This window comes from Lepisma saccharinum, chromosome 24 (assembly GCF_977018435.1).
Source record: "Lepisma saccharinum chromosome 24, izLepSacc3.1, whole genome shotgun sequence".
NCBI classification, from domain to species: Eukaryota; Metazoa; Arthropoda; class Insecta; order Zygentoma; family Lepismatidae; genus Lepisma; species Lepisma saccharinum.
Window position 1 is genome coordinate 41907122 of NC_139252.1, and position 16222 is coordinate 41923343.

Below are 16222 nucleotides of genomic sequence, written 5' to 3' on the forward strand. Positions count from 1 at the left end.
CAGGTGACGAATTATGGATATATGCATATGAGCCGGAACGTAAACAGCAGTCGACTGTATGGGTGTTTCAAGATGAACCCAATCTAACAAAAGTTGTTCGCGCTCGAAGCACATCGAAACAAATGGTCGCCTGTTTTTTCGGGAAAACTGGTCATGTGGCAACTGTGCCTTTAGAGGAACGTAGAACGGTCAACTCTGAATGGTACACAACAATTTGTTTGCCAGAGGTCTTCGGTCAAATACGGAAAACAAACAAACGCCGTCGGATCATTCTTCATCAAGACAATGCCAGCTGTCACACATCTCGTCTAACAACCGACTTTATGAACAGTCAAAAAATCGAATTGATGGATCATCCGCCGTACAGCCCTGATTTGGCATCCAATGACTTCTTCTTGTTCCCGAATGTCACGAATAAATTGCGTGGACAACGATTTTCGTCGGCGGAAGACGCCGTTGATGCGTTCAAAAACCATATTATGGAGGTGTCTCAAGAAGATTGGAAAAACTGCTTTGACAAATGGTTCGAACGAATGCAAAAGTGTATTGACCATAAAGGAGAATACTTCGAAAAACAATAAAGCAGTTTTCAATGCCAAATTCCTGTTTTTCATTGTTAGGCTGAAAATATAAATAGTGGCCCTCGTATTAGAGGCCATGTGAACCTCAGAGTTGTGTTTATGCAGATTTTCCACCCTGGGATTAGAACCTCGATCTCCTGCGTGGTAGTCAGAAGCACTACATACTGTCCCGTGTAATAATAATAGGCTCGTTGTTCTTAATACATTATTATCATTATTATTATTATTAGTGTGTTAGGAACACTTGGAAAATATATTTCAAAGTATGTGTCTGGAATAGAAGTACGTGAACAGTACCGGAACCTCCTCGGCAACCGTAACCACTAGACCGTGGTGGCCTTTACCCTCTTGCGGCCCTTAGTCATAGGCTTCATCCTCCCTCTGGGATCCCGGATCTAGGGGGCGATGCAAGACTATAAGTTGCCGCAATGGAGCAGAAATCACACACGCTCAGCAACCGTACACCCAGAGTTCATGACGTCACACGTTGCCTCACGTCGGAGTTCTTTTCTTTCGCCGCACCTTCGTGGGGAGAAGGAGACGATTTCCCAGGCCCCGTTTCATTATCTGCCTGGCACGGCCCGCTGATTGGACGTTCGCTCGGCCCCCTTTGCGCCCGATAAGCACAATCGTCACTTGTTTGCGGCAGTGCTTGAGTGGTGGTGCTTTCCGGAACGATGGTCTCCAGGTCGTGGGTTCTCCTTCTTTTGGTGTCAATGTCGACCGCGGACCCTCAGCTGCCCGAAGGGAGCCCCTACCTCCAGGGTCCCACGGGGCAGCCCTTCCCTTCCCGCCAGCAGCCCCTGGTGGAGGGCTTCTCCCCCGCGGACCAGGACGTCCTGGCCTTCCTCAACGAAGTGGATGTCCTAGGGTCCGAGCAGTGCACGAAGAATGTCCTGGCCCAGTGGAACTTCGAGACGGATGTTAACGAGGCTACGCAGCTGGCTGCGGTAAGTAGGGTAGTTAGTTTTCAACCCTTGTTGTAAGCCCCACGACGTTTGTTTGTCTTAAGGTCACTTTATGCACAGATAAGCTAATCCGATCTGTAGTTTAAAGTAAGATCCGAACTACTTCTTGGCTCCACCTGGTATCGAGCCCGACATCCCTTGATTACGAAGCGCCACAACATGATGCACACACTTTTCACTTGTGTTTTTCTCAGTTCAATAGTTTTATTGGATATGAAGTTTTACCAGTGCTTACAGTGGTTTCAGTCAGTGGCCGGAATACCAACCACAAATGAATAGACACGAGTACTACTACTACTAATAATAATATATACATATTATAATAACAACGGTGATTATTATTATTATTTCATCCAAAGCAAATATGCGAACACAAGATCTATCACATCTGACATTTCAGGAAATTACGTTCTCATTTACATCTTAAACGAATAGCACTTACCAAAATATATTATTTTTGTAAATTTCCGGACCGCTCACCAACAGGAGACAAATTTAGCACAAAACTTTCTCTTTTCTCCTTCATCTATTGTTTACAAGAATTATTGTAAAAAGGATGGACTTTTGAATAGTGTTAAAAATTTTAATGAATGTCCAATGTCGCAGCAGGAACTGAATTCCGTCAAGAACTGATTTACCGGAAGGGAACTTTGGTGCGTTTCGGCTCATTATAAGCCATGCAGTTTTACTACTGAGGTAGCTGCTCGTACTAATTTAACATACAAATTGATCCACATAAAGGACAAACACAATTTAAACAGAAGAAATGGCACAATAGTAGTACATTGCATTTCAATAAATAGACCCCTCCTCGATGGCGTAGTGGTAACGTCGTCGCCTTGTGATCAAGGGGTCCCGAGTTCGATCTCAGGTTGAGACACATAGTTGTTCATTCTAGTTTTTGAACTTTTAACCACTGTTATTTTTTAAAGAGATTTACCTACGTTTCGGAGGCTGAATCTGCCTCCGTCTTCCGAAACGTAGGTAAATCTCTTTAAAAAATAACAGTGGTTAAAAGTCCAAAAACTGGAATGAATAAATCATCACTCATTAGCTACATAGTTGTTCGGTTTCCAATTTAAACTGTAGGTTCAGTTAATAAACCTAGTTAACAAAACGTCTGTTATAACTCCCTGTAAAGATGGTACATCAAGAAACTCGAATGCTAGTTGGATATTCTGTAACTCAAACCATATGTAGGCTATGTTTGTCTGTGTGTATTCGTTGGTCTACAGAATGCAAGGATGTATTCAAGGAAGGGGTTGATGGGGATTGCAATAACTAGTGGTGTTGGACTTATTTAAAAACTGTTTTGGGAAGCGATAGTTTTGAAAATAGGTTATGTATATTTTGAATTTGTATTACGATATTATTTTACGCCCCTCTCGCCTTTTGAGGATAATGAAGATGAATAATGATTACATGAATATAATAGAGGGACAATCACAAAGGAATGCCCATGGCTGGCCACGAACCCAGAACCTTCAGCGGTGAGCTCGTGACGATAGACAATCTCCATATTTCCCCACAGATACCTGCCAGGAATAATTGATTAATTTGGTTTGATTTATTTTAATTCGCTTTTCTGCCACTTTTGGCTAATCGCGCAGATGAGGATGATATAATGAAATTGAACATCCATACCCAGGCCGAGATTCGAACCAGGAAAGCGTAGCGTCATGGAAGTTGGCAGCCAGTAATAAACACAAGTAAAGAAGCACATGTAAATTTAAACTTAGTTAATAAAACGACCGTTTTTAATACACTGTAAAGACGGTACACCAAGAAACTTGGATATTCCTTAAATTATTCCAGTAACCGAGAATTTAAGAACCTTGCATTTTATTTGTATATCCCATAACATTATACAGTACCCGAGAGTGGTAGAGGTAGCAAAAACAATAAAAATATGTAATAAACAATAATCACTTTATGCAATTATTATTTATTACTATTGTTGCAGCTACTACTTGTGAGTTGAAATATGAAATGTCTATGGTACCAAATATAAAAACATTTAATCTTTACCTTTGTCAATGCCCTAGAAAAAATTAAACGACAACACGAATGTTGAAAGATAATGCTATTTAAGGGGAAGGCCTATACAGTTCTATCAAGTTCCACTTATCCATGATTGTTTTAAACCGGTTTCTCTTACTTGAGCCTGTGTGAATGTGCCTTTTACACTTTCACTCTGTACCTGTAGTCAATGCTAACAAAACCAATATGGTAATAATTATAATATTGAGAACTACCTAGTCCATTGTAATAAGTGTAGGGACGTAGTGAAGGAAGTGTCTAACCACAGCAGAGGCATTGATTGATTTTATTTCCCTTTTCTGCCACTTTTGGCTAATTGGTAAGATGAGGGTGAAAGGTGAAAAGACAATGCCAAACAAACATAGTCAGGACATAACACAGGCCCCTCCCGATGGTGAGGCTGAAGGGATCCCCGGTTCGATACTCAGTGCAGGCACGTAGTGGCTCGGGATCCACTGTAGTCTGACACCAAAACGAGACCAAGTCAGGCCTCGCCTTTACCAAGATCACTCATTGTCTGCTTCGGTTCATTGGTTGATGTAATTGATGCCGCTTATTTGTGTCACCCGGTTAATCGCCGACGAGAATATGTAAGAGCGATGGAAGGAAAGTGACATTGAAATTATGATTCGGGCATTTGCCTGAAGTGCCTGAGTAACACCAGAAATAGATTTATGTTTCATCTTACTTGTTTTCTCTTTCTTTCTTTGTTTGTTTCTACGACTTTCTCTGTTTCTCTATATCTTTCTACTTCTTTCTTCCTCTGTTCTTCTGCTTCCCAATCTCACCTTTTCTCTCACTCTTCTCTTTCTGTATTTTTATGTCTCTGTGCATGAATCTTATTCTGATATAAGAAATTCCGAAAACTTCCCATGTGGGCTATTTGTATGGGCTAATACTTTATTTATGGTCCCTTTGCTTCCTCCTCCGTCATTTCAGGCTGTCCATTGTGTCCGGCCACGAAATTTAATCAACACTATAACTATCAAGAGACTGTGCTGATTTCCCAGAAAGACTCGATGCTGGACGAACCCGGATGAGAGATTTCATGAAAAAAAAAAAACTATACGTGATTTGAACAATGCTTGGAAAATAGAATTATAGTTACTTGAGTATTAGGAAGATAGAACACAAATTGTTACTGAACACCATTGTATAAAAGGGAGTCAGCAGAATTATTTCAAGGGCAAGTAACAATTGTTTCTGGGGATCAAGCAAGGCATTCAAAATAATTTTCTTTTGCCGGGATAAATTCCTAGAATTCCCCCGTTAATTCGCACAGTGCTTACAGTTATCCTATCCCAGGGGTCCCGGGTTCGAATCCCGGCCTGGACATGGATATTTGTGAGTGTGCATTCATCAATTTCATCATATCATCACTCACCCCCATCTTCGCAAATTAGTCAAAAGTGGGATAAGAAGCGAAGTAAAATAAAGCAAATCAATCAATCAATGATTATCCTATTCCTATAAACAGCAATGCAATTATTTACCATAATGTTTTTGTTCATTTGCATTATATTATATTCTAAACGCATACAATGCTGCTCAATTTTTCTCCACACTCGAGTGACTATATATTTACTTTCAAAACACAAACAGAGTATCATCGTCAAGCAGCGATTTTTTCAGTCGTCACTGTGTCGTTCAAGCGTCGTTCTTGCTTTTGGGAACGCCGTGCATTGTTGTGTTATGCACGATTATAGACCAGGACACGCGAGAACCGTGTAGTGTTGCAACCACCGTTGAAATCATCCAAGACTCGGCGATTGGTGTTATCTCCGCTGTCGCCCCAAAAGAAAGCGAGGAACACACAACAGAGCAGTCGTGCATTTTCACTTTCTTCCGCAACGCGCCAGCTGAAGATAGAGCGTCCATCCGTTGAAACGAGAAAGGTCGCCAACCTACAGAAGACAGGAAGAGACGCTGCCCCTAGTGGATTGTGGTGTACGGAAGTGCGTTACGTCATGTTGCACTTCACGCACGCCGCTTCCTATAGGCTATAAATTAGATCATAGCATGCCTCAAAAGTCTTCTTCCATTTTGATGGTGAGGAAGTGGTGGCACCAGATCTTCTGGTGTGGACAATCCCAGTGGCGACCCGTGGCTTTTTTGAAGTGTAGGAAGAAGTTATGGTAAACTGAGGGAGGTTTGAAAAATGCGTTCAATTACAGTCGCACAAATCGCTCGTACTATCCATTGCATTTAGAATGTTACCTGCAGGCCCACGCACAAGTTAGGGCAAGGGGCCCTGCCCCCTTGAACTATGAATTTTTTTAAGGTGAACCTATAAAAATACAACGAAAATACATGACGATATTTCAGATTTTGCAAAAATTTCGATTTTGTCCCCTCTCCATGTCGTGTGGATTGAGGATAATAAAAAGTGCTGTTTAAACTCCGAAATTATGATAAATGCTTCTAAATTGTGCTATGATTTATTATTAATTACTTTTTTCCGATAACTACAGTTTTAAGTTCAATTAAGCATATATTTTTCGAGTTTTGAACTTACCACTACACAAAATTGTGTAGAATAGCTCAACAAACGAGGTGGGTTGAGCATAGAACTTGAAACGGCTTCAGAAAATGGTTTGTTTACCGCCAACCTTCTATAGATTTACTGCCGTAAAATCTCCTCAGGAACAAAATCGACAGGATAAAGAAAAGATAAAAGGATGATGGATCGTCGCATAGTTGTAAGAAAAGCGTGTCGCTGTGTGTGCATACCCCCTTTTATTTGAAAGAAGTCCGCTGGTGAAGTATAAATAAGATTTGAACGTAATTTTATTTCAATTTCCTGAAAACCTATTCCATTGAATTCGATTTCCCTCTCACAGGGACTCGCGTTTGCAGATTATACTAGATTTGACCATTATGCCAAAAGCAGGTTGCTAGGGGCCAACGAAGATCAAACTGTGCTATGTTTAGTACCATTTTGATGGGGTTGGCACCACTGATGTAGGAACCCCTCGATGATTCCTCGCTGGATCCCCCTTTCCACTCCTCGCCCATCTGTTTGTAGTGATACCAGCGAGGTTCCTCAGGCGGGGCAGCAAAGCGTGTGTGTCCATCGTCTTTTGGCTGTGGCTGGAAGGAGCGCCACCAGTCATCTCTTGACAGTAGCTAACCTAGTCAATTGTACGTACACTGAGCTCATGATTTTATATCGCGCATTATTATTAAACTCCTAAAAAGTAGAGAAATGGAAGCAAGTATAAATGAACTGTAGGAATTCCTCACTTCATACATGGAGGAATCGCCCCTGAACAATCAACGTGCTGGCTGTCAAAGATTTTGGCGTAAAAATAAAAATGTATTCACATTGATATTATGTGATCCAAACAAGGAAGATTTCCATCTTATTTATCATTATACGGGGTGGCGCAAAGCGAATGCATGTTTTTGGAGAGGCTCCGGATGTGTGTACAGCAACAATGACGTCATCTTTCCGACATCATCTTCCATACTTAAATCATCACTGTATATCTTACCATGGTCTTGGTGTTAAGAAAACGTTTGTATCTTGAAAATCAACGACGTTACACTTATTTAAAAAAAACATGCGTTCTTTTTGCGCCACCTTGTATAATATACCTTTAATATTTTTTATCACAGTCAAGGGGCCCTTAGTTCGATACCCGGTCAAGGCACATAGTGGTTCATATCCCCTTTTAAACTGTAAGTCCAGTCCCAATTACCCATCTGTGTAAAATGGGGACTTAAAAACAAATTCAAACTTAAATTATTTTTATCACATTTGCCTGTTCCTACATTTTGGCAGAGTGGTCCAGGAACTGGGCCATACTGATTTTATGTGAGTCATGGTCTGGACCACTCATGACGATGCATATGATTGGAACTATCCCACAAAGTTAGATTTTCTACCTGAACGTCCTTATATGGCGCTGAACTATGGGCATCGTCAGTTTAGACCGGGCAGAATGGAATTTGAGGCTCCCAATCTAAATGCACAACTACCTAGGTAAGTATAGTATGTCAGTGAAGTACCATCAATATAGTGTTATCGCGGAATAGCTTTTTATTTTATTTTTTCACATCCTTAGTATTGTATTTTCCTTCTTTTCAAGTATAGTATGCTACTTTTGCTAAAGGAACAATTTAATTTCCGAAATTATAATTGTATGCTGTTAAGCTTTTCATACTTCTCAATTACAAAACGTTTCTTCCCTTGCGAATACTATCGAAACTTTGTCCTCAATCATTGTTTTACGAAGCTATGTAATGTATATGTTTGTAACAAGCTATGTCTGGTTACAAATTTCCGTTCTTACATGTCGTACTGCTATTGTACGTACATACACTCACCTCTCCAGAATCGATTCAGTCTTCCACTTCTTCCTAGCTATAGTCCGTCACAGGGTTCCCTCATTACGCAATTTTTCATCTCCGCATCTCCTGTCTTTTCTAAACTTACCAACTGCTTATCAGCGACGTTTGCAGAATGATTTCAGTTACTTATACAAAATTGTGAATGGCAAAATCCGCTGCAACCCACTCCTTGAGGAATTCCACTTTAGAGTGAGTACCTATGCGCACAACTCGCAATACAAGGTTATTTTATACAAAAAAAAACTAGACTAGAAATTCAAAAAAGATCTCTCTTTTGTAGACTTGCAGCACAATACAATGATCTCCCCTCAAGTATTGATATATTTTCCTCCGAGTTTGCCTTTCGGTCTTCTATCAGAAGAAATACTTGTAATTAATATCACATAGTGCCATCTCTTACTTATTTTTTTGTTCATTTGCTATTCACTTTTATGTTGTTTTGTTACTCTTAATTATTTCTTATTTATTTTTTATTTATTTTTTTGCTTATTATAATTATTGCTTTTTCATTGTTGACAATTTCAGTCTAAAATGGCCATCTGTGCGGTATCTGAAATTTTCTCAATAAATAAATAAATAATAATTTGAATATTATCGACTACAATGATGCTCGAAATACGTATCAATGTGGTATGGTTCAAAGGGCAAGTGCCAACTTGCGCTAAGGACTAGTACGCCTCCGTGTTCTGAACTAGGAACCAAACTTGAAAATTCAGTCACTCTGTCCCCTTCCCTTCCCCCAATCAACCAAAAAGAAAATATTCCGGCGTCACTTGTGGATTATGGAAAGCACATATTTCTCAGCACAAGGATAACTGTACCAAGTTTCTTTTTTACGACCAAATGCAGCCTTTTCATTCAACAATTTCTACAAGGCTTTCTGAAGATCTTAGCTAACATGATGCACAATGGAAAAAAACCTAATATGAATAGAAAACTGACCTTGATCTTTGGACAGTTACCTTCACTTCACCACATTTTGCTGTTCCACATTTCGCGTGGGAATTACTCGTACATTCAGTTACCTTGCGTTGATTTTCCACTCCGTTGAGGTTATATCGTAGCGATGAGTGCGAATTATGTATTCAGATGTAAGAACAAACATAAATATTCCATTCTCTTTCAGGTGAAAATGTCATATAACAGAGATCAGTTATTCAACTTCTGACGTACAAAATCGCAAAGTTATGATTTGCTATTTTTCGTGAGAATATTGGTCATTGTCAGTCCATGCAAGGCGTTGAGAGGTCGAAGGTTCTAGGTTGAAATTGAGGCCTGGGTGTTCATTTGTGACTGCAGATTCATCAATTTTGTCATTATCATTCATCCTCATCAACCAGCAGTAGCAGGACGCAACGTAAATTACAAAAATACCAAAGAATTTGGTATATAATTTAGATTTACAGGGTTTTCATCCTACATTATAATAAAAAAAAATCCGTCGCGCAACAGCCCATGAAGGGCCTAGGCATACCTACCGACTGCCGGTCTCCCTCCCATGCTTTCCTTCGTCACCTCTAAACGTGGAGATCTTCAACAAGTATTGGAAAAGTCGGGGGGTCAGCCCGACGTATCCCCAGCCGTTATAGTAGGTCTCCGTGACCGGAGACATCCTACATTATATGCCTCTAAAATAACACTTTTTCATCTTACCCTCTAAATCATTAATTCCACGCATTCGCTGTTGGTGGAAAATCACAGAGCACCATTGTACAAATCACTAGACGCCAAATTAAACCACAGTGCTAGCTTTGACTGATTGGGGAACTTGAAAGGAATAAATTAAAATCTGACGTGATCAGTCAAATTCTGCTAAAGTAAAGGATAAAGAAAAATGTGTAAATGCAGGAAGATTTACACTGCAGACGCCTGGGTGCCCGACAGAGTTGACTCACGTTCTCTCCACCGACCAAAGGTTCCGTGTTCGAGTTACTGGCAGATCGTGGGTGTTCCAGCATCATTGAATAAGAACCCAAAATCTTAAATACATATGTGGTGCTCCTAAAGTCGACTACTGATTGTCTGATTTTAAAGCATGGGTGCATCGACATTTTGCACCAATCTCTTGATGTACAGGACATATATTCTTTTAGAATTCCCTCTTACTTTCATAACGAATATAGAAATTAACTTCTGATTAAGAACTAAAACCATTAGAATATCCACAACTATGAGAAAACCAGAGGTTGAGGCTCATCAGCGGCATGAGAACGAAAGATACGACAAACAGGAGGATTTGAATATCTTATATATATGCAGTACTACGATTCCAGACACAGTTTTTACCCGGATTTCATAGAGAGAGCATCTCCGCGCTACACTCTCGCGTGATTATTGTTTTGTGTCCGTGGACTTTGTTTTCTTACATACCGTGAGCGAATTGCAGATAGAGAATTACCAGTGTGCGCCTTATTTTGGTAAAGTATTACGCGGTGATTTGTTTTTGCCAAGCGTGGACTACATAATTATGGGCGGCTAAAGGAGATAGAGAAGGGAGTCCGTCGACTCCCCTGATGCCTGCAACGATGCAGAAGCCAGCCAGACGACGCCAAAAACCAACCACTGCTCAAAGCCCGAAGGACGTTTCCAGATCGACGTTCCAACCGAAGCCCGTTACCAGAGAGAGATGATTGCAGATCGACGTCCAATTGATGCTCGACACTAGAGATATTCCGGACCGGCGCGTGACCACGTACACCCGATGCTAGTGACAAGAGGAACGCCCGAAGCACTGAGGAGGTGCAAGTACACCATATCGTCGCAATTATTCTTCGTCGCGATCGACCTCGGAGAACAATTTCGCCACAAAGGAACCGCGTGCAAGTCCCGCGTCCAGGAGAGACGAATGACCACGCAATGTAGCAGAGTCCGGTACAGTATTCTTCAGAGGGTCTATGTCCATATAAACGTGCATTGTTAGTATCAACACCGTACTGTTAACGCCGAAGTCTCACTTATTTGCAAAGTGACTCAGGAACCCCGAACCTAACTTCCGTGTCTGATAATTTTTTGGCATTGTTATAAAAAAGGGTCATTTCATGTTCAGATGTTCTAATTTAATTGTCTGCATTCAGGGTTAGAAGCTCCATTTCATTACTTTAATATTTAGTGTAAATTGTCAAAGTGTGCTCCATTTTTGTGTAACCACCCGCCCCGTTGCGCCTTTTAATTTGTCAATAGTTGACTGATGAGTTCTTTTTAATTGTGGAAAGCGTAATTTTTATATTGCAAGGTCGTGCGCGTGAAGTAGTATTATTTGTTGCATAGTGGTTATTAATGTAATTTTTGCTCGCGCCGACGATTGATTTGTGTATTCCGGCAGCTGGAGCCGATTAAGTGTTGCATCACTATGTAATGGTGTAGTTGTTCTCATTGGACGAGAGAGGCTTATGTGTATTACCCCCGTCCGAGAAACTTGTTAAATGTCGTGCTTACGACTGGATGCATACGTTCATTCGAACGAAAGACTTAACCACGCCGACCCAATTGTCTTAGTTAACCGCTTTCCGAGGGCTGGCACTTAAGTTAATTTAAAAGAGCACAGGAGCTGGCAGACAAATGCACTATATTCACATAAAGGTTTAAAAACTAAAAAGGAATGATATGTTAATGAGATCCATGATTTGTATCTATACTTCACATATAAAAATACCTCATATGTGTGAAAGAGAGATAGAGTGAATGAGTGAGAGTTTGAGGAGGCTATATAAACAGTTGTTGATTGCAATATTTTTGTTGTTACAATATATATTCACTTTTTACCGTTCGTCAGTGTTGTTATTTGACGTTTTTCAGGTACCGGATATTATGCTATTAGTGTGTTATGATTGTTCGAATCTACATATCAAAGGTAAACAAAACAGTGTAACATTTCAAGGTATTTTTCCCCGCCTCGCAATAGTACGACAATAAACGACCGTCTCAGTACCGAACTTGAAAACCTGGACCGTAAGAGTCACGACCGGTTTCCCGTACTCAAAACGACGTTTGGCCCCGTGCCGGGGTATGAATGACACGTCATTTCGGGGACCGTGAGTGCACTCGTTACATATATTAAACGAAAGAGTAACACTCACAGTTTTTTTGGTTCACAAATGTTCGATGTGTGACCCTTTTGTGACCCGGCACACATCCAAACAATAAGACAGCTCTTCCCACACTCTAGCAAGCATGTCTGTAGTGATTGAGGTTACAGCTGTTCGTACAAAAAAATCACAAGTGGTCAGATCAGGTGACCTGGGGGACCATGGCAAGCAAGCCCTGTCATTCTTTCCAGTACGACCAATCCATCTTGTTGCCAGATAAAGTTCTCTGGTTCAGCTGTTAGAAGTTGTGAGAACAACCCTTCTTGAAGCATATCCAGGTAGGTTTCCCCTGTCACAGTTTCTTCCGCGAAGAAGAACGGCCCATACACTTGACTTCGAGACACTGCACAGAACACATTGAGTTTAGGTGTCTCTCGTTCACATTGCACGAACTCGTGAGGATTTTCGGTCCCCCAAATACGAACATTGTGTGTGTTAGGATGTCCCGAAACACGAAATGTGCATTCATCACTGAATACAATTCGATGTAAAAATTAATTCTCATCCTCATGCTGCAACACTTCATTTGCGAATCGAAACGTTTACCGAGGTCGATAGGAAGCAAAGCTTGTAAAAGCTGTAAACGGTATGGACGCATTTGAAGATGTCTTCGTAAAATAGACCACACTGTCATCACTGGCATTCGTAGTTCTTTGCTGGCGTCGCGAACAGATTTCTTCGGACTACGAACGAATGCTTCCCTGACACGTTCAACATTTTCTGCAGAAACTCTTGGCTGACCGGTACTCTTCCCCTTGCACAAACAGTCTGTGGTTTCAAATTGCTTATACCAACGTCTTATGTGGAGCTTCAACGTGGAACTTCGAACGGAAAGCACGCTGTACAGATATCACTGATTCACATTTCGCAAAGTTCAGAACGTAGAAGGACTTCTGCTCGGGGCTCGCGTATTCTATTCCTTTGCTACTCCAGCGCCGCCAACATGGAAAACGGAGAACTAATAAACACCAAAAAAATTTCAAACATTCAAGTCATGAATGAACACTGTTCACGTATTCTACAAGAAGTTATAACAAATTAAAACTAGGACACGTATTTTACACAAAAAAGATCTTCAAGAAAATATGAAGGCTTCTTTTATTCCAATTTTTTCCTAATCCCAGCCGTTTTCGTGACAAGAGATGTTGAATGCGAACCTGTTTTTGATTTTCATCTCCAAGTTAGATATAGACCGATGAACCAACCTAAATCCCAATTCCAATTAGGGAAACCTACCCGTACCTCATAATAACCGTTATCAACTCTAAGAAAGGTAATAAACATTGATTGCCACCAATCAACTTGCACGTTAAGTAGCTGAAAGAGGTGGGTAGGTTAACTAGTGCTATTTATTTTAATAATAATGCCATGGCAAATGTAAGTATACAGTTACGGAACGCGAAATTAAAAAGTAACTTGTAATGCTATACAGGGTAGGGCAAAAGCCAGTTTACATAATTGAATTGCCACCACGGTCGCCAAACCTAACACCCCTGAATTTACTTATGGCGACACGTAAAGGCCATCGCGTACATTAAGAAAATTAAAAGTCTGGGTCACCTCAAAGAAAGGATCTCAGGCGCCATTTCCAAAATTACCCCCAGCACACTAGCATTCCATGTATACCCAATTTCCATACAAACGGGGAAATCACTGAAATAGGGAACAAAGTGAGCTTCAACTAAATTTAACAAGTTTTCGAAGTTTCACTTCAATGCATTTAAAGGAATTATATGACTTAACCAAACAGGTAAAAAATATTCTATATGTAGAGATTATGAGATACGATCCACGCATACATGTTACGACACACGGAGTCACATGTCGAAATCCTGCAAACGGGCGCTTATAGTTCGCCGAACAAATGAAGATTGAAAGCAGAGGAGGGGAATGAAGAGAAGCAAAGAGAGCTCCATGGAATCGGGAGCGCTCTCCCCCGGGAGATGCTGAAAGTGATAGTGGATTCGCTGAGAACAGAGAACGTTCATTATCTCACGGCTGTCGTAAAAGACGCCACGGTGTCATTCTGGCCTCATTCTCCTCCGCTGACGACGGTTATTAAGAAACGCAGAACACGGAGGATGCTTCGCTCTTCGAAAGGTAGGACCATGTGGTCGATTGTCCCTCCCAACTGTCAAAATAAAAAAAAATGTTTAGAGTCTCCAATCGGGACTGGACCTTCAGCTTACAGTGACGTCACCCCCACCGGGGATCGAACCCTGTATCTTTTGATTACAAGGCGACAGCATTACCACTAATCCATCGGAGAGAACTTGTCCAAATTATGTTTTTGCATATAGTGAGGGGATATAAGGACAAGGATATACTGAGAAGGTCCATGGGGTCCGTAGCCCCCACACGCCGAAAGACTTACCAAATACAAAAATAAATAAAGAACATGTACTTGTTTAGCATGTGTTGTATATACTCGAGGGTTATTTCTATAGTGCAGTCAAAATAGGAAAAAGAAAGAAAGTAATTCATATCAAGCTGGTACATAACGTCTTTATAACATTAATAACAACGTATCAAGAGTCTCCTATAACAGTACCAACATCAATTGCAAAATATTAAGTGTTCTGCAGATCATTGAAACGGTAGGTAACGCTGCGATATTGGAAGAAAAGGGGATAAGTTCAATGTTTCGCATAAGAATGCTGACTTAGAATGGAATTTGACAAATAATGTTTGTTATGTGAGAGGTATGACAACATTCTATAACATTTGTGGTCTCATCAGGCGGGCTATTGGTTTCGCGTGTCTCGTTCTGTTTACGATGTAAATCAGGTCGGTCACTATCGTAATGTACACCTGTAGGTAACACCTGCAGGTTCAAAGCTTATGATTGACGAAGCGTTTTCATGGAATGTGCCCCAGTTACATAGAACCTCAGGAAAATCAATTTGACAAGTGAAATGAAAGAGAACAGAAAGGATACTGAGAAAGGAGATTACAAAGAAGGAGGGCAAGAATATTGAGTATTGATGAATTCAATACTTTTGGTAGATACATACATGAAGGACACATGAAAAAACGGGAGACGAATTGTGGAAACTTCAAGCGACGAGCTGCTAACGGAAGAGGAAGAAAGTAGCGGAAATGTGAAAAGAGCAAAAAGCTCAATGAAAAGAAGAGAGGTGAGAGAAGTAGCAAAGAGAAGAGTTGCAATACAAATTTGTGAACACTTTGTTTAAAGATGATCACAAAAAGTACATTAAGCGTTTTGCAAAAGAGGAGTCTGTGGGAGAAAGAATTAACCTGCATTGCTCTTTCATCTCCCCATTGCTATAAACAGTAATGGCCGCGAGGCCCAACCACATCAGGAGCAGAAGTTTTCGTACTTGACCTAGAAGGCCTACGACTGCCTTTCGTAAGTGGTCGTGGCGGGCGGAGAGGACCCCACCTCTAATTGCACCGTGTTGGAAGGAATCCCTCGTGGGAGCCTTCCTTCGGCGCCCGACCTTTCCCATGAAGGGTCACCCTCCAGAGGCAATCCGTTGCGTAACCTTGCTGGCAGCCATTGTCTGCCGTGGAAATGGAAAATTCGGTTCATGAGGATGTTTACGCGCTCTCGTCGGGGAGAAACGAGGCTACGGGTGCAATTCCCGGAAAGTCATCTTCTGCGATGACAATGGCATCATCGGAGACACTCCTACGTCGGGCGACATCTTGCAAAACCCTGACGGCAGCTGGAGGTTTCAAAATGCGAAAGAGCTTGATGAAGCCATGCGAAATTAGTGTTTACTGTAGCCTCAACTGAACAAAACGATCTCTGACTATAAGTATCAACACAAGAGCGCCAGAAGTGCGAGAGGGTTGGGCATATTTTATATTACACGTAATGTATCTGTGTTAGCATACATTATATATGGAAGTAGGTACGTCAAGAAAATGCAAATTGTTATTGTTTTCTGAATCAAAATGATACGCAATTATTTTATAAGAGAAGGAAAGGAACTGACGAACTGAAATGATATCACTAATTTACCTTATTCAATTTTGAGGTAGGCAGCGCTGGCCAATGTATTTGATAGAAAACCAAGCATTAGATGGAATGCCACGCACCGAACGCAGGGATATCACCATCCAATATTGTGAACAAGACAAAATTTAAAGATTTTCAGCTGAAATTTATAAGCAATATTCACATTAAATCCAGTTAAGACATGGTATAGTGTCAACTAGTATCAATGAT

The 16222-nt window shown here is 40.9% G+C and overlaps 1 protein-coding gene across 1 annotated transcript in view; it reads left to right on the plus strand.

Moving 5' to 3' along the window:
- Window positions 1–16222, plus strand: part of LOC145978164 (angiotensin-converting enzyme-like) — a 153431-nt gene that overhangs the window by 91253 nt on the left and 45956 nt on the right. The window contains exon 14 of the mRNA XM_083110602.1: window positions 1239–1531. Within this exon, the coding sequence (XP_082966728.1) occupies window positions 1239–1531 (293 nt within the window). The remainder of the gene's footprint in view (window positions 1–1238; window positions 1532–16222) is intronic.